Below are 26,101 nucleotides of genomic sequence, written 5' to 3'. Positions count from 1 at the left end.
AGTAAACATCGCGGGAATATTACGTTTGTTTATTTCCGAGGAACGAACACAAAACTCCATTCTGCGTGGAATGTTCGGTAAGGCCTTTAAATAATTAATTCATATGGTTTGTTTACGATATATTTACTTATAGGCCATTACCTTTTACCACAGCACGACACTATGATAATTCGTGCCACTACCAGTTCGTGCCTCTGATATTTGTGTAGGGAGGCATTGGACGTTTCGTCCCACTGATAATATATAGACTGATAGGTGTGAAAAATACCGTATGGATGTGAATCACAACGAGACGTATATTTAGTATTTACTGTTAATTACATAAAATGACGTCGGAAATTTACCTTTTGCTTTAGAAAGCTTATGCTTTATCGTTGAAGTTCTTCTTGAATGCTCTGAGCGTTTATGAGTACATACGTACAGTTCATAGTTCTTTTTGTTCAAAGGCAAAAACAATGTAAAAAAATATGTATCACGAATGTCTATAAAATCGAGTTCAATCAACCTAATACATTGTTACAAACACAATATATGTTGCAATCGACATCAATTTGCGTGTATTTTGTTGAGAAATGCTCAAAACATAAACTTGATAACGAATCGTTTATGGCGAAAGATGTGAATTATCGAAAAGAGCAAAGCAAAAGAAAAGGTTACACTGCACAAATTGTTTTCACCGTAGAATCTGACGATCTGGTCTTATGGTAGCAGTTGAAATTGTATAACAGTGTAGTTTGAATTAGGACACATTCTTATGACTGTATTCTCGCTGCAATCGGATAAGTGTCATGTTCCATTAGTAAGTTGAATAATATCGGGCGTATGTTTGCATTGTAAACAAGTTGTTATTAAAATAAAGATAAAATGTGGTGTTGGTGTAACTTTTACTATTTTACTAAGTGAATGAGGTTTGAAATGCTATGAAAGACTTGCTGCATCAATTAAAATATTTATTGAACATATTCCATATTTGTTTTCGGTAATAAGGCTAGATTATTTAAAGGGGCCTTTTCAAAGATTTTGGCATGTTTTGAAGTTTGTCATTAAATGCTTTATATTGATAAATGTAAACATTAAATTTTAAAAGCTCCAGTAAAAAATCCAAAATAAAATTTAAATAAGGAAAAAAAAGTAGCCCGCAGCAGGGCTGGAACCAGTGACCCCCGGAATCCTGCAGTAAAAACGATTAGCCAACTGAGCTATCTTGCCAAGCATACATAAGATGCGTATTTTATACATTATATAAGCAATCTTCGTAGTTTCACAAATTTCAACGACAACAACAGAACTCTCCAAATTATTCAATCGTTTCGGGTTGCAACGCTTTATAATTTTTAGGTTTTTAAATCGTCAAAAGATGCATATAATGGCTATATTAGGCCATGGCAAATGTTCAGTAATACTGTTTCCTCTCAAATATCTGAAACAACTTTTTTCAATTTTGTCAATTTACCAAACCGATAATAGATCCCTTTAATATGCATGTACACATAGAAAAATATTGCAGACATACACACACGCAAAGTATAAAGTAATTGAAAAAAGAAACACCATAAAATAAACTTAACAAATAAAACAAGAAAGAATAAAGAATGAATATGCATTGTTATAATGAAATATAAACACATACAGCTAATAGATTTACAGAAAGCGAAATCCTAAGCAAGATCGAGGGACACCACACATAACCAATTGGTCCCTGTCGGCTCAGGTACTACTTATAAAGTACCCCCATGTACCCTTAGGTAAACTACCATGTTCCCGGGTACGAATTATACCCTTAAAGGCACCATACACTATTTTCAATACACCAGGTTCCGTGTAGTAAACTTTAAAGTACCCTGGGTACCATATACACGCATACAGCTGATAAATTTACATATATTTCCCTGTGTGTGAGCGTGCTTATTGAAAGCGAAAGACTAAGCACGATCGCGGGACACCTCACATAATTAATGCTCAACTGTTAATTGTCGGCTCAGGTACTACTTTAAAGTACCCTGTGTACTATTAGTATTAGGTATACTACAATGTTACCCAGGTACGGATAATACGCTTAAAGGCTTTCGGCGAGATTCCAAGGCACTTTTAGTACAGTTTCCATACACCGGATACTTTGTAGTAGCCTAAGCACGATCGAGGGACACCACACATAATTTACGCTCAATTGGTCATTGTCGGCTCAGGTACTACTTAAAAGTACCCCGAGTACTCAGAAGTATTCTACAATGTACACTGGATACGGAAAATACGCATCCGGTCATACTACGGAAGACTTTTTAGAACTGGTATAATATACTAATATATTTTCTGTACCCCGCATACTTTGCAGTATATTTTTTAATTACCCCGGGTACTTTGAAGTAGTATCTGAGCCGACAATAACCAATCAAGCATACTTTACTATTGCTTATATAATAATCATTATATATTTCGAGTCGGCATTAAAGACGTACATTAAGTTGACAGGTGGTAATGTATTTGTTCATTTGTTTACCATATGAGTGTTTTGGTATATACATGTATTGAAATACCTGAATTGTGTATGATAAATCTAGTAGGATATGATTGTGGTTTTCTACAAAATTGACCGGTACATTATTAAATAAAACATGTGGTTGGGGAACAGCATGGTGTGATAAAAACAACATAGCCATGGTTTTATGTAGATTAAAATCTACAAGCCATAGTTTTGCCCAGTTACTTATAACTTGTAGGTCATGGTTCAGAACAATTTCAATGTTATATATATATTTGAGGTAGTACATTAGAGGGAAGTGTCATCGGCAAAAAGGCGGGCAGTACATTGAAGGTGCTTGACTATGTCGTTTACGTAAACAAGAAAAAATAATGGGTCTAGAACATATCCCTGTGGAACACCGACATTAAGCTCTAACGTTTGAGATATTGATGCACCAACCACGACTTTTTGAATGCAACTCCCTTGATAACTTTTTATCCAATTAATTAAATTACCATCAAATCCATTTTGTTTAAGTGTGAAGAGTAGTCCTGTGTGTCAGACGCGGTCGAACGCTTTAGAAATATCACAGAAAACCATGTGAGTTTCTTTTCATCAATACCTTTCGTTATTCGATCAAAAATGTCGATTAATTGAGCGACCGTGGAGTGACCTTTTAAGAAGCCCGACTGGTTGGAGTATATAAGTTTGTTAGCAAGAAGGTGTTTGTATAAATGTTTATAAACTATCCTCTCCATCAGCTTGCCTACGCAACTTAACAATGAGATAGGACGGTAGTTGGAAGGATTATTCGGTTTCCCCTTTTTAAATAGAGGCATTACAATCGCTTCTTTCCATTGGGCGGGATATGTACGTTTAGTGATTTGTAAAAGAGGATACAAAAAGGCTAAGCAATAGAATTACACGTTTTCTTAATGACAATATGACTTATAAGGTCACAACCGACGGCTTTATTGGTTATTAAGCATTTAATAACATCTATAATTTCCGATTCTGATATGGGCAGGTTATATAATTTTGCGTTAGAGATTTTTTTGGATTTGAAGTATTTGGTTCATCACGAGATGTTTCTAGGTTAGAATAAAACAATTCTTCCGAATGTTTTATCATGTTAATAACCTTATTTCGAAGTTGTTTATATTTATTCCAGTTAGAAGAAGTAGGATTGTCTATGGATATGTGTTTTTGTCTATCTCGTTTACGAGCCATTGTTCTAATAGAAGAATCATACCATGGTTTGTCATGAGGGCGCACTGTGACAAGTTTATTTGGAATGCAAAGTTTTATAAGTTCGATAAGTTTGTTCGTAAACATAACAGTTGCTTCATTTACAGTAGAATCATGGATAAATTCCCATTTGTACATGTAATAAGATTGTTCAGTCGATCGAAATCGGCATATTTATACAACCAAATGTTTCGTTGAATCGGTTTGCTGTTTATTAAAGGAATTGTAACATGAATGGTAGAAGCATGATGGTCACTAACAGTTTGAGGGATAACTATTACTTCACTGTTCAAGCATGAAATGGTATCCGAGACTAATATCGGATCAATTAGTGTAGCAGTATTTGCGGTGACCCTTGTCGCTTGAGAGATAACGTTGTGCATGTTATACAGGGATACTGATTGAGAGAGGCAAGCATTGTGTTTAAATTGGTCTTCATTTATGTCCCCAAGCATGATGACGTTCTTGTTTAAATCAAGCGCTTTATCAATCATGATTTCAAACTCATTCCTTGTAACTTAATCACAATAACCTCCCCTCCAATAATCAAGGTGGAAAGGCAAACAATGACAGAAAGAAATATTTTAATGCGAAACCGGTCGGAGCGATTCGTAGCTATAAGACGAATCTCGACATTAAATGGTACATTTCACATGCATTGACAAAATTATATACCATGACATAAACAGCGAACACAAGTACAAATATTGTCGTCGATTTGATTTGTTTCCTTTCGTCAGTTGTGGGTGTTCGTGTTTTGGTTTTATTTTTCCATCTGTTTTTTTTTTCAAAGGCAGAGAAACATTGACAAAACTAGAATATATCCGGTAACTGTGTCTAAAACGGATACGTTAGCATTTACGTCGCCAATGTTTGTGGTTTCGGTTTTGTTATCCTCGCTAAATTTATTTATCCAACACTTACCTAGTTGTCTCAATGTACTGACCAGTTATTTCTACAATGACAATGTACGGAGTCGGATTCTTGTTATACTTGTCTGTTGCCACAACCGAGAGTTGGAACAAGTTGTAAGGGTACGAATGAAGATCCGCGTTCGTTACTATGGTTCCATCTAGAATTGCGCAATAGATTATGCTTGTACACAAGCTATCATTAATTATTTGAAGATTTATGCGGCAAATACCATCTGTTTTTAAGATATGAAAATGAAGATAGTTGTACGCAATATAATAAATATTAGTACAATACATTTTCAAATTTTACCGAACCACAAAAAAGTAAAGAAAGCAATTTAAGCAAATTCAACAGGCGGAGACTATAGAGTACCGCCGTTGTAATTGATAATTCGTGTATACTTCAATAAATTACCTTTTTATGGACACTTTACATCGTAGATTTTGGATTTGGGGAAAAAAATTAAATTGCGTCGCTGTGTTGAACGCATTTTTTCATATTCAAAAAATACAGAATTTATGTGCTAACGAAATAGTCATTTTTATGACGAAATTGTGTGCTGACGAAAATAAATTGGTCAACCCACGGAATCATTAAAAAAAAAATTAAAATACTTTTACAGTGAATGGCTTTTTGTGATACATTATTCAGTGCATTTATGTTAACTCGTATTCCCCAAAATCTAATTTTTAAATCGAACCACTTATTATGGTTATTAAATCTAAAGCACACTCTTAGATCAACTATGGGGCGTTTCCATAACAGGGCGGAAACCTTTATACACTTCGTTACCGCGTAAATGATTCACTCCGCGTAAAATGCTTACTGAACAACCTACTCGGAGACATGATGAATGGGCACGTGGCATTCGGGGTACAGGACAGCATACTGTAGATGACGTTATCGTTTTCCACGTCACTTCCGGTAGCGGTAAACACGGTGTCGGTAGCGCTGAAGTCTTTTGCGACGAGGCTAAGTTTTGTAATAGGCAACCCTATGACGACAGGTAAAATCGTTTGAAGACTCAATAAAACAGTTTGAAGATTCTTAAAGCAACTCAATGGCATCGTGATCCAAAATAAGGTTGATTCTATAAAACTAGTCCTCCGAACAGGCTAATCAAGGACGACACTTTCCGCTGTTATTGTGTTTTTCGTTTAAGGAACTTCAAATCCGGTGCCAGCGCAAAGTGTCGTCCCTTATAAAGCTGTGCGGACTGCACAGGCTTTTCCGGGAAAGCACTAAACGCACATGCATTGAGACACGTTCTCCTAGAGCGAGGATAATTAAATACAATGTCTGTAAAACTATGTAAAACAGGAAATCTCATGGTAAAAATAAAAAAGCTCATTGGGTAAATCTTATGTGTTTGATATGGAAAATTTCAGAAAGGATTTGTTATAAGAAATTCTAACATCTTTTGCTTGCACAAATATAAAATGTTAGTCATATAGGCAGATGGGATAATCACGTGACAAACATGATGGCGACGTTCATGCCTTGACATGTAGTTTACGATGTCGTATACTACGGAATCCTTTGAACAGTACAAATATTGTGCGTCGCCGCGACTGCCGCGCAAACTATCGTGTATTGCTTCGTGTGTCTAGTGTCGCCCTTTGAACACGACACACGTCGCGAATCACGATATTTTTCGCGACAGTCGCGGCGACGCACGATATTTTGTCGCGACAGTCTCGGCAACGCACCATATTTTTCGCGCCAGTCGCGGCAACGTACGATATTTTTCGCGACAGTCGCGGCGACGCACGATATATTTAACACGATATATTGCCTTTTGGACTACCTACACAAACGCGATATATCGTGTTAAATATATCGTGCGTCACCAAGACTGTCGCGCAAAATATCGTGTATCACTTTGTGTGTCTAGTGTCGCCTTTGCTGAAAGAAGGGCGAGATTATACTAGTAGATGGCATTATCCGGATTCCGTAGTATACCATTTATTACGTTTGTTAATTGTTAAAATGTCCCTCACTTTCCAGCCATATCGGCAATAAATGGATAAGCGTGAATAAAGTATCAATATTCGCGCTATACATCGACTTTACGCTGTGAAATGTCTTAGCGGGTCACAAAATTACAGCTCCTGCCCTCTTGCTGATATGGTAGGAAAGTGAGCGGCATTTAAACAATTAATACAAGTATTAAAGCGTATAAAACGGGGAAAAATACCTGTCTCGGCATGGACGTCACCATCTTTTTCTGTCACGTGATTACCATATCGTATAAGGCACACAAAGCTGTTTAAACGATTTTAATTAAAACAAACCGTAAGACGTTATATCGGGAGAATAAAGGAATTATATTAAATCAATAAATTTCATAAACACGTTTTAATTTTAACAAACACGTTTTGTTTTTTTTTGATATCTTAAACATAAATCATGTTTCGGCCATAGCTGTCATCAGTAGTATGATTCGAAGCATAAACACAAGAAGTGACGTCAACGTAATACAGTAAAGTAACGTCGTTTTGGCAAACAAAAAGACATAATGCGCAATACAAAGATGGATCAAAGTTGATACAATACTATATAAGTAATACTAGAACTTATTTTTAAAGTATCTAAATAACGCTGAAGAATTCTCGCAAGGCGTCCTTAATCAAGCATATGTTGTTCGGCTTACTGCTAAGGTTGTCGCTCGTCGGTGCTTTGTTATCGTTAATATGGACGGTGAAAATCTTCTCCGCCCCTTTGACCCCCGCGGCGTCGCTGTACTGAATGTGCAGGTTGTAAAAGGGGTTCGTGTCGTAGCTAAGCGACCGCCCCGCAACCGCCTCGCTGACGTAGTAGATCACCCATACTAAAAGAAATCGTGCAGTCGTAAAGACGTCATAAATATGGGACATTCTCAAGAAAACATGTTTATTTATTTTAATTTACTGGCATGTCTTCAAAAGAATGTATGTTTTGTATTATCTGCAAACGCATGTTTGTTTTTGTACATGCAAGTTACTGATGCTTACATCAAATAAACTGTCCTATTCTGTTCTATAAATATACTTCAATTTTGTCTTTTGGCGATTTTTATATTATACATACTGAAAAGAGTGGATATGGCGTCATAAAGAAGTTGTTTAAATAAAGAACTTGAATGACGTCACTAGATGCAAGAATATGATAATTACTGAAAGGTAATACTTATAACGTAAACTGACGACATAAAAAAACTGTTTATACTGAAATTATGTTCATCAATGTTTCTAAAGATAGAAGAAAAATGTAAGCCTATCCTGTATGTATAGATGGACGTGGCGTAATGGATATTGTGTCCGCTTAGCGACTGACAGGTCATGGGTTCGAATACCACTGCGGAAACTTTCTTTTGATCCCCAGTCTCAGAGACACCAAGTTACGCAGAAAACAAACTCAATAGCGTTTAATTAAGCCTAAGTTTTATGCAGTAGAGCCAAAATAAATAGGTATATACTGTTTTAAAACTTTTGTGGCGGGCTCGTATTTGACGTTAAACTCGTTTTATCCCACTTTTACAGCGAAATCGGTTGATTAAAGCCACGTTGATTAAATTTCATCTATAATCAACGGCAAGGCTATAATCAATGGCACGAAATGTCGTCATCAACTGCCGAACCGGGACTACTTTTTCCCACGCACCTCGTCACCTGTATTTGCCAAGTGCATCAATAATAAAAACAATCTCAAATGTTTGTCAATCTTAATGACCTTAAAACAAAGGAAAGTAGCAAAAACGAGTTTTTTGTCATTAATTGTCATTAAAACCTAGTATTAGGTAAATTTAACACTATGCAAATAGGTTCTGTTGTTGTTGCTCCCCTTTGAAGAAGTCAGTTCGAGTTGCTCCCCTTTGACCGTAGAAAACAATCGTCTGGACCAAGAAATCCTGTGTTCATTTACAAGCTGTACTCGGATATGCGTCCATCTGATTTTTCTTCAAAGTATCTTTTCTACCTGGCAATACGCACAAATGACACTGCATCCCGGTGATTCTTGCGTCAACAATTGGGTGTCAACAAGTTAGGTCAGATGCTGAAGGCCATGGGCATGGCAAAAGACGCCGGCTTTCTCAAGCACAAGAGAATAACGAACCACTCAGTTCGCAAATTACTGGTCCAAAAACTTCGAAATGCAAACATTCCACCCACTGAAACCATGGCCATAACAGGGCACAAAAATGTCCAGTCCATAACCAATTATTCCAACATATCTGTTGAACAGCAGCAAAAGTGATCATTCTTGCTCAGTCCAGTAAATGTTACAATCCAACAGATTCCTCTTGTTCACCTTCATGCACCGAAACTATTGGCCGAAATGCAGCCTAGACAACCACTGTCTACCGTCGAACAAGTTGATCTTGATGTTCGCCCCACCCAGTCACTTCACCAGCAAATGTCTTTCTCTAGTTCGAACAACTTTGCCTCACAATTCTTTGGTGCCACTTTCAACATTCAAAATGTTAATGTATATAATTAGCTTAAATCCAAGTAATCTTTGTTATTTCGTCACGAAATAACCACATATTATAACAAAGAAGCAAATATTGTGCACCTCGTGATCGACTCGATAGTTTGATATCGAAAGTGAATTGTGTGTGGTGTTAGGCTACGCCAAGGCTCGTGCTTTTTGTTTTCTAAGCCTCGCATGATAAATCTGATCTATAATCAAAACTAACCTATTATTCTCGATATACGTCGGTGACGTTTAAACGCAGTCAGCCGCGTCCTCCGCTAACGTCAACGTCGTGAGTAGCTTTTCCGCAGTCTGCCACTCGACCAGAGTAGACGCTGTCGGCAAACTCGTTATCTTTGGACCCTTAAATGATACAGTATACATTGGGTTTCGTTTGGAACTTGACTAAACCCATTTATGCCTAGAGTCTTTAAAAAGGCATTGGCAAACAGCGTAGACCCAGATGAAACGCCGCTTGATGCGGCGTCTCATCTGGGTCTGCGCTGTTTGCTTAAAGGAATTTCTGTAAGAAATATTCTAAATATAGAAATAAATATACTCGACATCCCTATTTTTGGAAATAAATTGATCCAATTTAGAAGGATGGGAGAGTCCACTAGGCATAAATGGGTAAATGTATTTGCTTGAAGTGTCGTTTCGTGCACAGGCACTGTCTAATCTTGAACAACACTTAATGCGCATGCATTAAAACCAATTTTATCAAAAAGACGCTCTCGTGAGGATGTACAAATCAACGTTAATCGCGACGTAAATATCAACGTTTCTTACGACGTAAATATCAACGTTATTCACGACGCAAATATCAACGCTACTCACGACGTAAATATCAAGATTTACTCAACACGTAAATATCAACGTTACTCAATACGTTAATATCAACGTTACTCACGACGTTTTGGACTTTGACAACGTAAGTATCCGTGGTTTGAAGAAGGTCGTCCGTGCACGTGACGTCAAGATTATACGTTGCCTTTGTTTCAAAGTCCAGAGCTCCAGCCGTCTTTACGATTTGGTTGCCTGAAAGACGTCTGTGCCTGAGCCTATATACGTCTTATTCTGCGAAAACTGGACTTAATGCACGTGCTAAAGCGTCATCTCAGATCAGCCTATGCAGTTCCCACAGGCTTATCAGGGACGACACTGTCCACCTGAACTGGATTTTTAATAAAGAGGCTTCCTTTAAACAAAACAAATAAATACCATAAAAGCGCAATTCCTGGAATAATGAATTTGGGACACGCATGAGGAAAACGCGTCGTTTATTTTCAGATGTGTTTGTGTTAAATTCGTAAATGGATCGACCCAAGAAATCAAAGAAAATTAATACCCTACAAAAAATAATGATTCTACACTAATACGAGAGATCATGAACTAACCAGTGACGGCGAATGGTCCTCCGTCAGCGCTCGTCATTGAGCAGGTGGCATCAGACTTATCGAAAGTAACAAAATCCAACGTCTTTAACGTCAACGTTCCGCTGACGTCCTCGTCGACGTCACTGGAACCCCAAGGATTAGTAATCAACGGTGCCTACGGAAAAATTGTAAAACGTCCTCCCAGATACGCATGTGCAGTCCGCACAGGCTAATCTGTGACGAAACTTTCTTCATAAGGTGGATTTTCGTTCAGAGATGACCCCGTTTTCCCAGAGCGAGATACATATAAAAGATATGAGTTGGTTCTGGTCGATAATTTTTATTTGAATAATTATTATTTACGAATAGTGCAACCGCGTTCAATTCATAGAAACATTTATTAAATAGCATTTATTGACAAACATTACTTCCTTGCAATATAGCCACATCTCAGTTAAAATATTCACCAATGAGAATGCAATTAACATCTCACCTTACTTAGAACTTAAACCTAGCATATGACAAACTTTAAAAGGCTTTAACATGCACACTTCTTTTCCTCTAGAGCGATGAAAAAGAGGCCATTGACGTACCGTATTGATGATGTTCACAATCAGCGTCTCTCTGACGGTGGACACGGAGTCGCCGCACGTGTTCTCGGCGTTCACGGCTCCGGAACTTCTTTTGAAATCGAATCCGCCCGGATTATGGGCGTACACCAGGTACTCTGCATGGAGATGCAAACACTGCTAAATTGGTCGTTGTCGGCTCATGTCCTACTTAAAAGTACCCTGGTACTCTTAAGTACTCTCGTAAGTTATAAAATATGCACAAACTACCGGTACACAAAATAAACATACACACACACACACACATAATGCATCGTTTCTATCCCTTATGATTAAAGTGATAAGACCAACACACGCTGACAATCAAGTGACTTTTATATGGTTTTACCGGAACTATTTTTTACATATAGCGTGTGTGTTTTTTTACAAATATAATCATTTGCTAATTGCAAAAAGTAAAAAGAAAATTCGTTGCATTCTGTGAAAATGGATTTTTATTCCCACATGATCATAGAAAAAAATATTTTTATTGATCAGTCGTGAATTAAAATCGATATTTCACCAAATCCAACAAATAACTTATATGTACATATATAATCAATGACGTAAATGGTGATGTCACGTACGAGCATTTGGCGGTGTCACAGTACTTTGCTCCAAGGGTAGAATGCCCGCGGCAAGCGCAGTATCGCTCAAGTAACATGGTGGAACTTGAAATAAACAGAAAGAAGATCTTTGACGTAATGTTCTATATTAAAACGACATAGTTATACCCTTGTGTACAAAAAAGAAGAAATCCACCTTCGTAGCGTATTGTTTTGTTGACAATGTGTTATTTTCTATCGACGCAATTATCTTTTTACACATAAACAACATTTTGATACAACTTAATTTGACGAAAACAATCCGAAGAAAATGTAATTGCAAATAAAAATAGCACACTTTTGCTAGGAACATAGAACGCATTGGGTTTAGTAACAATACATTGAGCAATTGATCGACGGAATTTCCGAAACATGTGAGCGATCGAGCGCAAAACAAGTATAGTGGTATTTAATTTGCGATATTAGAAGTGAGCGTAAGGTGCAAAATAACAAAAGTCATTGTTAAGTTTTTACTTATCATCTACCAAGCGCATTCGGCTTATTAGATGGTGTCATTTTGAATTAATAACCGTGTAAAGAACAATTAACAGTATGTGCAGTAAAATATGTAGGGTTTACCAAAATGAAAAGAATAAAAATAAAAACTCTGCTTTAAAAATGGATGCGGGGCAAAATGGACCATGCGGGCGCCTGATAATTATATGTAAAAATACGATGCTCAATTTGATCAAATGTGTGTGGCGTTAAAGGGGCCTTTTCACAGATTTTGGCATGTTTTGAAGTGTGTCATTAAATACTTTATATTGATAAATGTAAACATTAAATTTTAAAAGCTCCAGTAAAAAATCAAAAATAATTTTTTTTTTAAAAAAGGATAACAAAAATAGCACGCAGCAGGATCTCGAACCGGTGACCCCCGAATTCCTGAAGTAAAAACGCATTTGCCAACTGAGCTATCCTGCCAAGCATACATAACATGCGTATTTTATACGTTATATAAGCAATATTCGTAGTTTCACAAATTAAAACGACAACAACAGAACTCTCCAAATTATTCAATCGTTTCGCGCTTAATAATTTTTATGTTTTTAAATCGTCAAAAGATGCATATAATGGCTATATAAGACCATGGCAAATGTTCAGTTATACTGTTTCCTCACAAATATCATAACTTAACCAAAATTTGCGAATCTGAAACAACTTTTTGCAATTTTGTCAATTTACCAAATTGTGAAAATATCCCTTTAAGATTGAATTAAGATACGTATATTCAAAGAGGAATAGAAACACTTAATCTCCACGCAGAGTTGTCGTTCCTTGCTCTAACATACCGTCTCTGACATAACAAGATAATCCTACCAGATTTGGTAGGTGTTTTTTTTAGTATTATACTTTGAAAAATTATATTATTTTCATTTATATTTTGAAAATAGTGTTTAAGTTTAGGTTAATAAAAAAAATGCCTTAATTAAAAGAAGTAAATATAACAACGGTAAAACTATTGTACCACGTGGCTAGGCTTTCATCACGTGGTCGGTTATGAAGGCAAGGGTTTGAACCAGCTATGATGGTTCCAGTCAAATCTCTGCGTGGAGGTTGAGAAACCCTATACCACAAGCTGTGGCGTCGTGTAAACAATGACTTCATCATACATATATTAATAGTTTTATCCAAGCAATTATTAAAATTCTTAAATAAACCCGAGTTTACAGCATATTGCATATTTCGACAATTAATAGATCTATATTTCCACATCAGGCAAATGGTTTGTGAAATTAAAAATCACAATGTTACACATACCGCCTAGGTCCGATACTGTGAGAGAATATAGCAATCTTTTAGACGTCACTGACTCCGCTATTGACGTAAAGTAACCGCAGGAAGGTTAACAAACACCGGAGGCTGAAAGAGAAACAGACACTAATTATTTGAGTCTTGTTCTGAGAAAACTGGGCTTAAATCATGTGCGTAAAGTGTCGTCCAAGATTAGCCTGTGCAGTCCGCAAAGGCTACTTTCTGCAGTTTCTACTCAAAAATCCAGTTAAGGCGGAAAGTGTCGTCCCTGATTAGCCTGTGCAGACTGCACAGGCCAATCTGTGACGACACTTTACGCACATGCATTAACTTGATTAAGCCCGATTTTCTCAGAACAAGACACATTTAATGAAATGAGCTGGTTCGATTAGAAAACGGGGTTTAAAGGGACCTTTTTACGTTTTGGGAAATTGACAAGATTAAAATAAATTGTTTCAGATTCGAAAAGTGTTGTGTAATTATGATATTTGTGAGGAGACAGTAATACTGAACATTTAACATGACGGTTAAATATGGCAGATGAATATGGTTGGATACAGATTGACCGACATGCATATAGCGCGACGTTTTCTTTACTCGATAATTCCTGTCGTACTTTTTTTAATTTATAAAAACACTATTAGGCTTTGTTTTATTTTAAGTTACAGTGAAATTACCTTTGACCAATGGTGGAAAATGGGAGGGGCGTAATTTCCTTTTTGTTAGTATACCAAGTATAATCCATGACAGACATACAGTTGGGCTGTTCTTCGTCTTGGATTACTTACGTTGTTTTCCAGATCCACTGCGTAATAATATCTCGCGCTAAAGACTTCACCGTCGTCGCAAATAATCCCGATGTTATGAACGGGCGTGACGTCATAGTTCAAGGACGCTCGCGGGCGTCCCTTGTACCAAATCTGAAACGCTAAAAGAAGGGAAAAAACAAGCGATTGTTCATATAAATTGTATCACGTTTTAATGCCTGCTTTAACGCAATAAGACCGACACTGAATGTTGAAAAAAGCAAACACCCGCAGGGTAGTGACACCATCTTGTTTAATTTCTTTTGCAGTGTTCAAACGAAGATTGATGGAAAAAAAAAACATTCATCGATTGTTTGCGAATCTTTATATCTTTATATTGATTTACTTTTATTTATTTATTTATTTATTTATTTATTTATTTACTATATATTTATATTTATATTTTTATAACGTTTGACCTTTGACGTTGATTTTCAGATTTGACAGATGACATCAAGCAGATATGACGTCATCAGAATCTTTAAGGCTGAATGAGTTTAGCTCCAGAGCGGAAACGGAAATGTCTTCTAGGAACTGATATGACGTCATAGGAAACGACGTTAGAACTGGGTCCTACGAGGAAATGGATTTTAAAATAAATTTCATTTACAATTGCAAAATGGTTTATAACCGTGTATTGCTTTCCCCGAGATTAAATAAAGAGACCTCTGGAAGCAAAAGATGAAGCGTTACCACTTTGTTAGGCTTGCTGAAGAAAATATGAGAAGAAAAACGCTTTTTTGATAAGTTTTTGCGCATTCTCGAGAAAAAAAGCGTTACAAAATCTGTCATTATTTTTCTAATTACGCGTGATGAATAGCCATAAATGAAACAATATCTCCTTTAAACATATAGTAAAATTCTTCTTAGAATCTATAACAATTATTTTGAAAACCGTCATTTAACCAAACTTTGAATGAAAAAGTCATTTTAAGGTCAACCACGATTCCGGTATCCTACAGACGTACCTCATCAACGATATTGACGTTGAAAGTCCCGGTGATGACGTTGACGGTGTTGCCGTCAGTACACCGTATCGTTAACGTCAACGGCACGGCCTGGTCGTTGAAGTCGATGGCAGCTTCAGTCACGGTGCTAGAGATCCTGACTTCAAATTCTAGGAATTAAACAGCACAAAAAATCATTTGCTTGTGCGCATAACGAGAGTATTTCATCGAAAAAAGAGACATTAAAAAAATTACAAATATTCACACTTGTCACACATACTTTCAATAGCTTATGAAAAACGAAGATTTTCAAAGATCGAAGCGTTTAATTATTTCAATTACAGTATCATATTAAAAACAAATAATACTTGTATTATGTTCAATTCATGCACAGAGTGTTAGCAACAATAAAGTGATATAACTATTCTGACTTCCATTAAAGAGGAAATCGTCGTTCCGGATTAGCCCTTTTAGACTAGACAGGCTAATCAGGGGCGATTAATTCATCTAAAAAATAGAACAATACTTTAAGCACATGCCTAGTTGTTTCGTCAGACAAAAATTCACTTATTCTCCCTATCGAAACCTTTTTGGCGCTTCTATTTGGTAACGTACTCACGTCCCAAAAAAGCACAATGAAGTGACCGCTTAACAACACTACTAGACTTTATCAACTTTCAACAGCGATACTTTCGTAAATAGTAAATGGCTCCCAATATGTAAATTTATAATAGCTTAGTATCAGGAATATACTTGAGCATTCTTAAGCCAATGATCTGACTCAACTTAGAGTGTTTTCTTAATTAATGTATTATTTATTCATTCATTTTAATTTATTTATTTATTTAGTTATTTATTTATTAATTAAATTGGTGTTCATAAAAGCTTTTTTGAGTTGCTAGTACGACTCAATCCTGAGTTTGCATAGAAATATGTGCGTATTCGTATCAAAGGGGGAAATCGCGTGATAGTCAAGATGGCGAAGTCCATAGCGGCAAAAAATAAGTGTCTCGACAAGAATGTCGCCACTTTTACTATCAAGTGATTACCCCCTCTGTTATAGCTGGGATTATGAACGTCGCCACTTTTACTATCAAGTGATTACCCCCTCTGTTATAGCTGGGATTATGAACGTCGCCACTTTTACTATCAAGTGATTACCCCCTCTGTTATAGCTGGGATTATGAACGTCGTAACTTTTACTATCAAGTGATTATCTGTTTATCTGGGATTTGAGATTTTTCGTGAGCAGACCGACATTCTTCATACTCCGCTACGAGGAAACTTTATTCTTATCATTTTAGTTGTGCAAAAAAGAGAAAAAAGCTCACATGCAAAACACGGAGCACTAATGTTTCTAATGATTATTCACCTGGTTGAGAAACATTCACCGGTGACGTCACATTTCTGATCTCATACACGGTGGTGGATGGTGACGTCACAGAACACGCCGTATCCGGGTCGGTAGTTGTAAACTTCCCGAGTAACATCTGTGTGACAGTGGAGTCAGAGACGTTAGGGGAACTTCCGGGGATCCCGGATACAAAACTCGGCGGCTGCCAAAACAGAAGGACAATAAAAAAATCAATTTAACGGCCAGGCGTCCTTTTGGGGTTTTCGTTTGGTTAATATAAGCGCATTTATGTGAATATCTATTATTGAGGACTCTTGTACCGCGATGACTCCCGGTTCACATTTTGTTCCGGAATAACCACAAAGGCGGGAATATTTATTGTTGAGGCAACATTTGCCGGAATGATTTTTTAAAACCTTTTATTCAGAAATTAATATAAACATACACGGATTCATACTATTTATTAATATATCATAACAGTACCAATACATACTACAACAGAATATAGCATGTAATGAACAAAAGTACAATTGGTAGTTATATATTCGTGTAATCCTCATATACATTTCTTGAAAAAAATGCAGAGAAATGCAAGAAAAAAAGGAAGAAAAGTTGCACGCAGAAAAAAAACCTGGACAAAGAAACAAAACCATTTCGATTTACTCATCCTTAAATTTGTTTTCAGTGACAAATGTATAGTTTATATATATATATGATTTTTTGTTTTGTTATCATTTGGGTCTAGTATAACTACATTCATTTGAATATCTATTATTAAAGGCACATTAGCTGGGATGACTGTTTGGTATCGTTTGGTTTCGGTGTAACCACATTTACTTGAACATCTATTATTGAAGGCGTATATGCCGGAATGTTTGATCGGTTTACTGCTAATCCAGTTAATTTGCGCATGTTAGACAACCTACCGTATCAATCACTGGTTTTGTGAACGTCGCAGTGACGTCATTGTCGCCATCTGAGCAGTCGACGTTGATGACGTAAGGTCCGTTCGCTGCTCTTAGCGTTACCCCCGCCTTTACGTTAATTGTAAACCCTGAAAACGTGCAAGCGATGTGTTATATTGACACGAGCCTCGCTCTGGGATAACGGGGCTTAATGCATGTGCGTAAAGTGTCGTCCTATATTAGCATGTGCAGTCCAAACAAGCTAATCAGGGTCGACACCTTAGTTACAAAAGTTTAGGCAAAATGGCGGGCTAATCTGGGAAGACACTTTTACAATATGCATTTAACCCCGTTTTCCAAGCGCGCGTCCACACGCAGTGTTAAAAATGTTTTAATCTAAGAAAATTGCGTAAAATAATCTTACTGCATCGACAAGAAACAACATTTATTTTATGCTTTCCGGTGGTTTATAGAGAAATATCAGTGCGTTAAACCTAAAATTTCACTGTTTCAAACAGTGAAAATTAACAGTGAAAACTATCGATAATTTTCACTGTTTACTGCGAAATGACGTCATTTTTTTACAAAATGACGTCATTATCCCAGCGAAATTTATTAGTTAAACTCTTAAACAATGTATATAAACTTTAAAAAAAAGCATAAAATAAAAAGAAAATTTGTTGGATTCGGAGGAATATCGATTTTACTTCACTTGTGACCATAGAAATTATATTTTTTTCACGAGTGGCGCACACTCGTGGCTGCGCCACTCGTGAAAATATTATTTTCTATGATCACTCGTGAATTAAAATCGATAATCCACCGAATCCAACAAATACCTTCTATTTAAATTAAACATTAAATAACAGATTTATTATAAGAAAGTATATGATTGCTTTTATTTTATTTTGTTCTTCGGTTTTTAGAAAACTGATCGACGTTTGCACGTATTTAACAGCAAACATATTTGTGGGTTTTTTAACCGATGTTCTTGATTTAAACTCACTTAATCCATAAATGTTCTGATTATTTGACACTCTTTTTTTGGCAATTTTCTCTATAAATGTAAGTTATTAGCGCTGATGCAGAAATCCAAGTAAAGACCCCTAAAGCACTAAGCGGACAATATGCTGTATTATTATACCTCACTTTTATTTACAATGCTAAACTCCCATTGGCCATCGTGACATAGAAATACTGTCAGACCCAGCGGGAATAAATTTACTGTCCAAAATATACTGTATCCCGCTGCCATAGCAATCACGTGCCACCAGCGGGAAAAAATTTACTGACAAAAAAATACTGTATCCCGCTGCCTTAGCAATCACGTGCAGAATGTTCGAAAATTATACTGCCCCATTCGCGCATGCGCAGTACGCAGTTTTGCGTGTCCGTTGTATTTGGATAATTAAAATATCGATTGCAGCTGTAACTGTGCTGTAGAATAGATTAATGCCATTATTTAAGCTTTGACAGGAGTCAAAAAGAAAATCAATTTAGTATAAACGACACGCTTACCTCAAAGGCAACTTTAATCCAATACTTATAACAATAAAGTTACAACGATATACACTTCCAGTGACTGTTCTTAAGGTGTTATGCATGGCAAACACACAATCCGAAATACGTTTTGGATTCGTTCGATGCTTTAAACAAATATTTTACTGTTAAAAAAACCCCACCACGTCCATATTGTTGTCCCAAAATGTTTCGTCATCGAAATGACGTCACACAAGTACGTCATAAATTGCGTAATCAAGTGATGAAAATAAAATACGGAAAGCTGGTTCTGTTATAGATCTATATTTTTAAAGAAATAATTGACGACTAAGAAAATTGATGGGATAAATTGATTACTAGGTCGGTGCCGAATAAAGCGAAGTTCATTTTGCTCTGCCCGTAAATCTGAACCACTCAACATATTAATGGTTGTTCATTGCTGAAATTAAATTCAATTATTGAATATTAAAATTGTTCATGGTTCATATAAATTGTTCATGTTTGAATAGTTTATTCGGTATAAAAAAATAAATATTACATGTCTGACAGGGTGACAGTAAATTTGTCAACTTTCGGAAAAATACTGTAAACCTTGGCTTCGCCTCGGTTGACAGTATTTCCTCAAGTTGACAAATTTACTGTCACCCTGTCAGCCATGTAATATTTATATACTGTATACATGCATTTGATGACGTCATCTTGTTAACAGTTATGACGTCATTTAACGTTTACCTACAAGAACTAATCTTTACTAGAAGTATAGATAATAATTTATTACTGCCCTTTTGCATTGCAATATATATCAGATCAGGCTTAAATAATAATATTATCTTTGGATATTCGAGCCAAGTATAATATTTTATAAAACAATAGGACAATAGCCTATTTTTCTGTGTATCATACATCCGTGAACACATTTTAAACAGATAATAAAATATAATAGCTAGAACGTTGATTTTTTAGATAGAATATATATGTATTCATAACGTCATTAGCACTTATTTTTACATTTGTATGGTACGTTGTTATTTTTCATGGCATTTGTGCTTAAAATATATTACATCTTAGTATCAAATTGTTGTTGTTTTTTGTTAAATTTGAATCGTTTTTACCTTTTTATTGAAACAGATGACTAAAAAGTTGATCCCTAGTATTATATTATTGATTATAAAACAACGCCTACTAGTAACTACCCGGATATAAAAATCATATCAGGCAACTTTAATATCAACATAACGATATGATTAAAAACGCTACTGTGATATCATACAGTAGAAAATGGCGCCTCGACGTGAACTGACTTAGCCAATGAAACATTAGTATCATATTAAACATAAACTTCATGAGCCTCGTTCGTTGAAAACTAGGCTTAATGCATCTGCGTAGTGTCGTCCAGATTATCATGTGCAGTCGACACAGGCTAATCAGGGACGACATTTTCCGCTTAAGCTGGATTGTCGTGTAGAATCGACTTCATAAAAACAAAAACAACCTATAAAAGCGAAAAGTGTCGTTCCTTTGTTGGCCTGGGTCCGCTCAGGGACGACATTCAGCGCATATGCATTAAACACAGTTTTCAGGGACGACATTCAGCGCACATGCATTAAAACCAGTTTCCCAAGAACGAGGCTTAATTTTTCATTATTTTTTCCAGTTTATTACTTGATGCGACACCGGCAATCACTTCAAAAAGGGCGTTTTCCGTCACTCTTGCAGAGCAGTTAACGGCGTCGTCGCTATCGGTGACGCTGAACGTGTGAAGGGTCTCGGTGGCGTGCTTAAGACCGTCGAAAATGTTAGTTCCGGTCGCAGGCAGTGCGGTGAAAACCGGCGGCTGAAGTCAAATAATATAATCATTTCACAGGATATTACGTCATCACTTTGGAATATTTTCTGTTACTAGATGCCATTCGACACGGGTTTTCGCTGAATTTTAAGCGAAACAAAATTACACGTCAAGTCAATAATTGTTATTAATATTCAAGGACCACATGCCCAATATATGAAACAAACATCTGGGAAAGCCGGAGCTTCCCAAGCAATCAGGAACGACACTTTCCGCCTATGCTAATATGGAATGACACTTTGAAAATCCCATGCATTTAACCCGGTCTTCTCAGAGCGAGGCTCATTTTTTCAAACACAACGTTGTTAAACTCCAAAGCAAACAACATAAAAGGTGTGCCGGCAGGCTTACGCGCAATTGCGTGCATGGGTTCAAGTGAAAAACAATCGAGTCGAAGTGTCACTGTTTAAATAAACATATATAACGATGTACAGCAGTTTTTGAAAGTGCCTTTTAAACCATCAGGGCTGGTCGTTTTTCAAATGTTTTTAAATTTATACAAATAGTTTAGTGCTTTTCAAGCAATTCATCAGGATTCCCATACCCTATAATAACGTGAACGCAACTTACTGAGTCGACAATGTTGACGTTAAACGTCTCCGTGATGTCATTAAGAACGTTCCTGTCAGTGCACTCGATTGTTAACGTAAGGGAAACAGGCGGGTCATTGAAGTCGATAGACGCCTGGGTAACGGCGTTACTGATCCACACTTCAAACTCTGTAAAACTATGGTTCTAGATTTCAGCCTTCACGCAATAATATTTCAAAGCGGAAAATGTCGTCTGAGCGTACGCGGAATGCACAGACTTATCTGAGACGACCTTTTACGCAGATGCATTAAGCCCCGTTTTCCAAGAACGAAGCTCGTATGTGCCATGTTTACCTATGTGTCATGTTTACTTATGTGTTATGTTTAGTTATGTGTTATGTTAACTTATGCTTTATGTTTACATATGTGTTATGTTTACTTATGTGGTATGTGTACTTATGTGGTATGTTTACTTATGTGGTATGTTTGTTACGGCGCCTCCCTTAAAAAAACATTAAGCGAACCGCTCTGTGAAAATGGGGTTTAATGTGCGCAAAGTTTCTTCCCAGATAAGCCTTTGCAGTCTGCATAGGCTAATCCGGCAAACACTTTCCGCCTAAACTGGAATTTTTGCTAAGAAGAGACTTTTTTTAAACGAAAAATATCATAAAAGCGATGTGTCGTTCCTGATACATACTGCACAGGCGAATATGGGATGACACTTTCCGCACATGCATTAAACCCCTTTCTCACAGAGCGCGGCCCATTTATTTTTTTCTAAATTGTTACCCGGTTTCTGGGGATCGGTCGGTGACGCCACTTTTCTGATCTCATAAACGGTTGTCACAGGTAACGTCACAGAACACGTGGTATCAGGGTCCGTAGTTGTGAACTTTCCCAGTGACGTCGCAATCACGTTGTCGTCTGAGACGTCAGGGGAATTCCCAGGAATCCCAGATACAAATGTCGGCGGCTACTCGGAATAAAAGAAATAGAGGATATTTGGTGGATCTGGTAGAATATGGATTTTAATTCAGGCTTGAACACATAAACAAATCTATGATCACGAGTGAATTTAAATCGATATTCCAGCAAAGCAATTAAATTTTATTTTATGCTTACAAATGACTTTTTTGGTATTTAACCTGGAGAATTACTCTAAAATAATGGCATCACGACATATAAACAATAACGTTATTTCACTGTTACTTTCACTGTTTTAAACAGTGCATTGTCATTTTTAATTGACTGATATTTCTCTATAAACAACTGGAAAGCATAAAACCCTAAATGCAACACATGAATCACGCTCTGGGAAAATCCACTTAACGCATGTGCGTAGAGTGTCGTACAAGGCTAATCAAGGAAGACACTTTCCGCCTTTATTGTAATCTTCTTTAAAAATGCCGTCTCTTCTGAGCAAAATTCCAGTTTGGGGCGAAAATGTAGTGCCCGATTAGCATGTGCGGACGGCAAAGGCTTATATGTGACGAAACTTTACGCACATTCATTAAATCACATTTTCCTAGATCTCGGCTCAAACATAAAACTTAGCGGGATGACCTAATTACAGCTCCACTAAGGAAATTGGCGGGTAGTAAAGTCAAGATATACAGTAAAGCGAATTTTAATATGAAACGCAAAACATTTTACTGATATGGCTGAATAGTGAGCGTCATTTAAAAAATAATAAATGTACTAAAGGGTATAAGACGCCAAAAAATAACTGTCTTGGCATGGACGTAGTCATCTTGAATATCACGTGATTACCTGCTCTGTATATGGTGGCTAAACATAAATCATAGTTTCATTTTATTGAAGCCTGAGAACAACTAGGTCCTGTTAATTTAAAATATAGCTCCCCTCCTGACAGTGTTGCGCATGAAATGTTTGTAAATCTTCATAACATGTTTAAGGACTATCATATTTTCAGCTGGAAAACCATGCTCAGCAATGTAAGATATTTGTATTGTATTTTTGAAGATTTCGCGGAGAAAAAACAATATTTTTTTAAATGTTCAAATTGGCATAACTTCACTAAAGTTTAACCAATTTTCAAATATGTTTCAGTTTTGTAATTCTTATGTAATTCTCTTAAATTTTATACAAACATCAATGGATACTCAATTTTGTTTTCGATACCACAACAGCATTACGTACCTTATCAAGGACTGGCTGGGTAAACGTTGAACTGACGGCGGTTACGGCATCTGTGCAATCAATGTTCATGACGTACGGACTGACAGCTGCAGCCAACGTCACTCCTGCTTTCACGCGGATACTGAACGCTGAAAAGAAAAGTGGTTTTATTTCATTTTCATTACAGACATTGTTTGTGAATATTATACGCATCATATATAGTTATCACGAATTTAACGAACTGTTTGAATCTGTGTTGAAAACGTTTGACTTATATTTCAGTAGGAAAAGAGAGCATATTATTACATACTGACAAGGCAATCCAAGCAACTTTATATCACTAAACAAATGACTATAGCAAACAAAGCGGTGGCTCTGATCGACGTTTCTGTTAATTAGCAATTACTGTAAAATCAGTATTTAAGGTCATATTCCGATTTTATAACAAAACCTTTAATAAGTATCGATATTCTAAACCGATTGGAATCATCAAGAGCAATGGCAAAAAATATTATGCTACTAAAAAAACGAAAATCTTGTTTTTCGTAAACCGCTCGGGTATTTTGCCACCTTTTTTTTTATAGAGACGTCATTTTTACACAACGCGCATGCCAAGGAAACTCATGAATTATCGTTGATTTCGTGGTTTGGTTACGAATATACGATTCCACAGTCCGACTTATGTTTTTGTTTGGAAATTAAAAATCCGCTCATTTTCATGTCGTTTTTTATACCACAAGAAATTTAATGCCGACAAACTAGAATTAGTTAACACTGTTAATAAAAAGCGATTAAAAGGTGGGGGGTAATTGTGAAACCATGTACCAGGGCTAGTTGCGGCTACCAATTCAAAAAAGGTGGATTCCGGCGCTCGTGTGGAGCACGTGACAACGTCGTCGCTGTCGGTGACGTTGAACGTATGGATGGTCGCCGCGGCCGCCTGCAAACCATCGTTGATGGAAGTTCCGGTAGAGGGTAGTAGGGTTATCACTGGGGGCTGTCGTTAAACAATTAACTGTAATTTAAATGGGCAATACGTATATGAGCATTGCTCTGGGAAAACAGGGTTTAAAGCATCCGCGTCAATTGTCGTCACATGTTAGCCTGTGCTGTCCGCACTGACATATCAGAGACGATAACATTAATTCTCTTCTTCACGAGAATTATGTTTAGGCAGTAAGTAGCGTCCCTTTTTAGCCTGTGCGAACTGCATAGTCTAATCTGGGTGAACACTTCACGCACAAGCCCAGTTTTCTAGAACGATGCATATAATTAATAGAAGGGAAAGTGGACATCCTTGTGAAATACCTTTTTTTTTACGTTAAAATATATCTTCTGACAAAATGACGATTGCTTGCTAGTCATGACTTTTTTTTGATGATTTTGAAAGATAATATGCTTATTGTTAATATAGATTTATTTAATGATTTTTTTAAAGTGGCGAAATGAAGATTTAAATAAAAAAAGAAAAAAAAGAAAAAATCATTTATTCAAAAAGTTAGTTTTCATAATATTCAAACAGGCAAAATATATCTCCCAACTTGATTAAAATAGTTAACGTATATGCTTGTTTATTGGTACAAAATTACAAAGCGTTTAAATCGCTGTTAGTCGAAGCAAAACAATGTGTCACCGACATATGGTTTAAACTACGTAATAGTTTCTCAAGCATTCGTGATTCAGAAGTACAGAGTCAGTTTTTCCTTTATGTTCGATCCTCACGACACGATCTTATTTTATCTTTTCTTTGTGTTTATGCTTTTAAAAAGTCCCATATCTTATAATTTTGTTACTTATTCAATTTAATTATATTTTACGTTAATACGAAAATCTGTCAAGAAGTACATTAAAAATCTGAACAGAAATTTCATACCTATCAATTCGTACCTTTTACTTTTAATTTCTTAATGCATGTCGCTGATACTGTGCTCCGAAACGTTTCCGAAATCGCTCCTTTTACAAACCTACATTGGTCCAACTTAATTATATTTTCAAAAGCATGAATTGTGTCCTTGACCTTTGACCTTGACACGTCGCGTCTGTTATGTTAGTTTAAAATCCATTTATGTTAAATTACGCAGCGCCCATGAAAGTGTTGTTGTTGTTTTTATAGAGTTGGTATTGAAAGGTATGCATAAATAGATATACATATGAAAAAAATGCTGATTCAAACAGTTCCATACAAACCTCGTCGACAATATTGACGTTAAACGTTCCCGTGATATCATTCGCGGCGTATCCGTCAGTACTTTTTATCGTTAACGGCAACGGAACGGTCTGGTCGTTGAAGTCGATAGATGCTTGAGTTACGGTGATTTTGATCCAAACTTCAAACTCTGTTAAACAAATATATGACGTCATACTATACACATATATGACATGACTCATAATGTACCAAAAAATAACGTCAAGCTGATCCACACTATTCACATATATGACGTTAACATGACTCATACTGAACACATACATGATGTCATATTGTACACATATATTACGTAATATTGTACACACTAATGACGTCATACTGCATTGTTAGACATAGCAAAAGAAGAAACTGTCAGATTAGATGGCCGTTTACAAGGAAATTTGAAAAGACTCAGTTGCGGCCGCGATTTAACCAAGCTTGGGATATTCGTGAGGAAACAATTACA

At 36.5% G+C, this 26,101-nt stretch overlaps 1 protein-coding gene and 2 long non-coding RNA genes across 6 annotated transcripts; 1 reads left to right on the top strand and 2 right to left on the bottom strand.

The window, feature by feature from the left end:
* Nucleotides 1-15,440, top strand: LOC127868244 (uncharacterized). The gene is made up of 3 exons (XR_008044010.1): nt 1-77; nt 11,021-11,177; nt 14,668-15,440. It is a non-coding gene; the product is annotated as an uncharacterized LOC127868244 (long non-coding RNA).
* Nucleotides 7,021-12,205, bottom strand: LOC127868243 (uncharacterized). Of its 3 annotated transcripts, none has more exons than XR_008044007.1 (6): nt 11,651-12,205; nt 11,049-11,182; nt 10,477-10,630; nt 9,990-10,277; nt 9,303-9,442; nt 7,021-7,454 (listed from the first exon to the last, which is right to left on the bottom strand). It is a non-coding gene; the product is annotated as an uncharacterized LOC127868243 (long non-coding RNA). The 3 variants fall into 3 exon arrangements; XR_008044008.1 differs by having other exon boundaries at nt 9,990-10,253; XR_008044009.1 differs by having other exon boundaries at nt 9,990-10,117.
* LOC127868241 (uncharacterized) lies at nt 13,429-24,436 on the bottom strand. Of its 2 annotated transcripts, XR_008044006.1 has the most exons (10): nt 24,276-24,436; nt 23,472-23,599; nt 22,101-22,284; nt 20,598-20,769; nt 17,457-17,584; nt 16,549-16,732; nt 15,198-15,346; nt 14,649-14,802; nt 14,212-14,351; nt 13,429-13,531 (listed from the first exon to the last, which is right to left on the bottom strand). XR_008044006.1 is itself a non-coding variant. In XM_052409871.1 (9 exons), the coding sequence occupies exons 3-8, from the start codon at nt 22,143-22,145 to the stop codon at nt 14,683-14,685; spliced, it is 798 nt and encodes a 265-aa protein (XP_052265831.1). In that variant the 5' UTR covers nt 22,146-22,284; nt 23,472-23,599; nt 24,276-24,436; the 3' UTR covers nt 14,195-14,351; nt 14,649-14,682. The 2 variants fall into 2 exon arrangements, 1 of the variants encoding a protein (XP_052265831.1); XM_052409871.1 differs by lacking the exon at nt 13,429-13,531 and having other exon boundaries at nt 14,195-14,351.
* Between the last annotated feature and the right edge of the window lie 1,665 nt (nt 24,437-26,101).

The sequence above is a fragment of the Dreissena polymorpha genome, chromosome 2 (genome assembly GCF_020536995.1).
Source record: "Dreissena polymorpha isolate Duluth1 chromosome 2, UMN_Dpol_1.0, whole genome shotgun sequence".
Taxonomy (NCBI): domain Eukaryota; kingdom Metazoa; phylum Mollusca; class Bivalvia; order Myida; family Dreissenidae; genus Dreissena; species Dreissena polymorpha.
Note: the sequence above shows the minus strand (reverse complement) of the source record. Positions and strands in the feature narration are given on the sequence as shown.

Excerpts from the sequence above, each read along its gene's own strand:
- LOC127868241 (XM_052409871.1), bottom strand. The coding sequence starts at position 22,145 with ATGAGATCAGAAAAGTGGCGTCACCGACCGATCCCCAGAAACCGG. Across the intron at positions 17,585-20,597 it reads GATTGCCGGTGTCGCATCAA|GGTTTACAATTAACGTAAAG; the intron begins GTAATAAACTGG and ends GCACGTTTTCAG. Across the intron at positions 16,733-17,456 it reads CAAAACCAGTGATTGATACG|CCGCCGAGTTTTGTATCCGG; the intron begins GTAGGTTGTCTA and ends CTGTTTTGGCAG.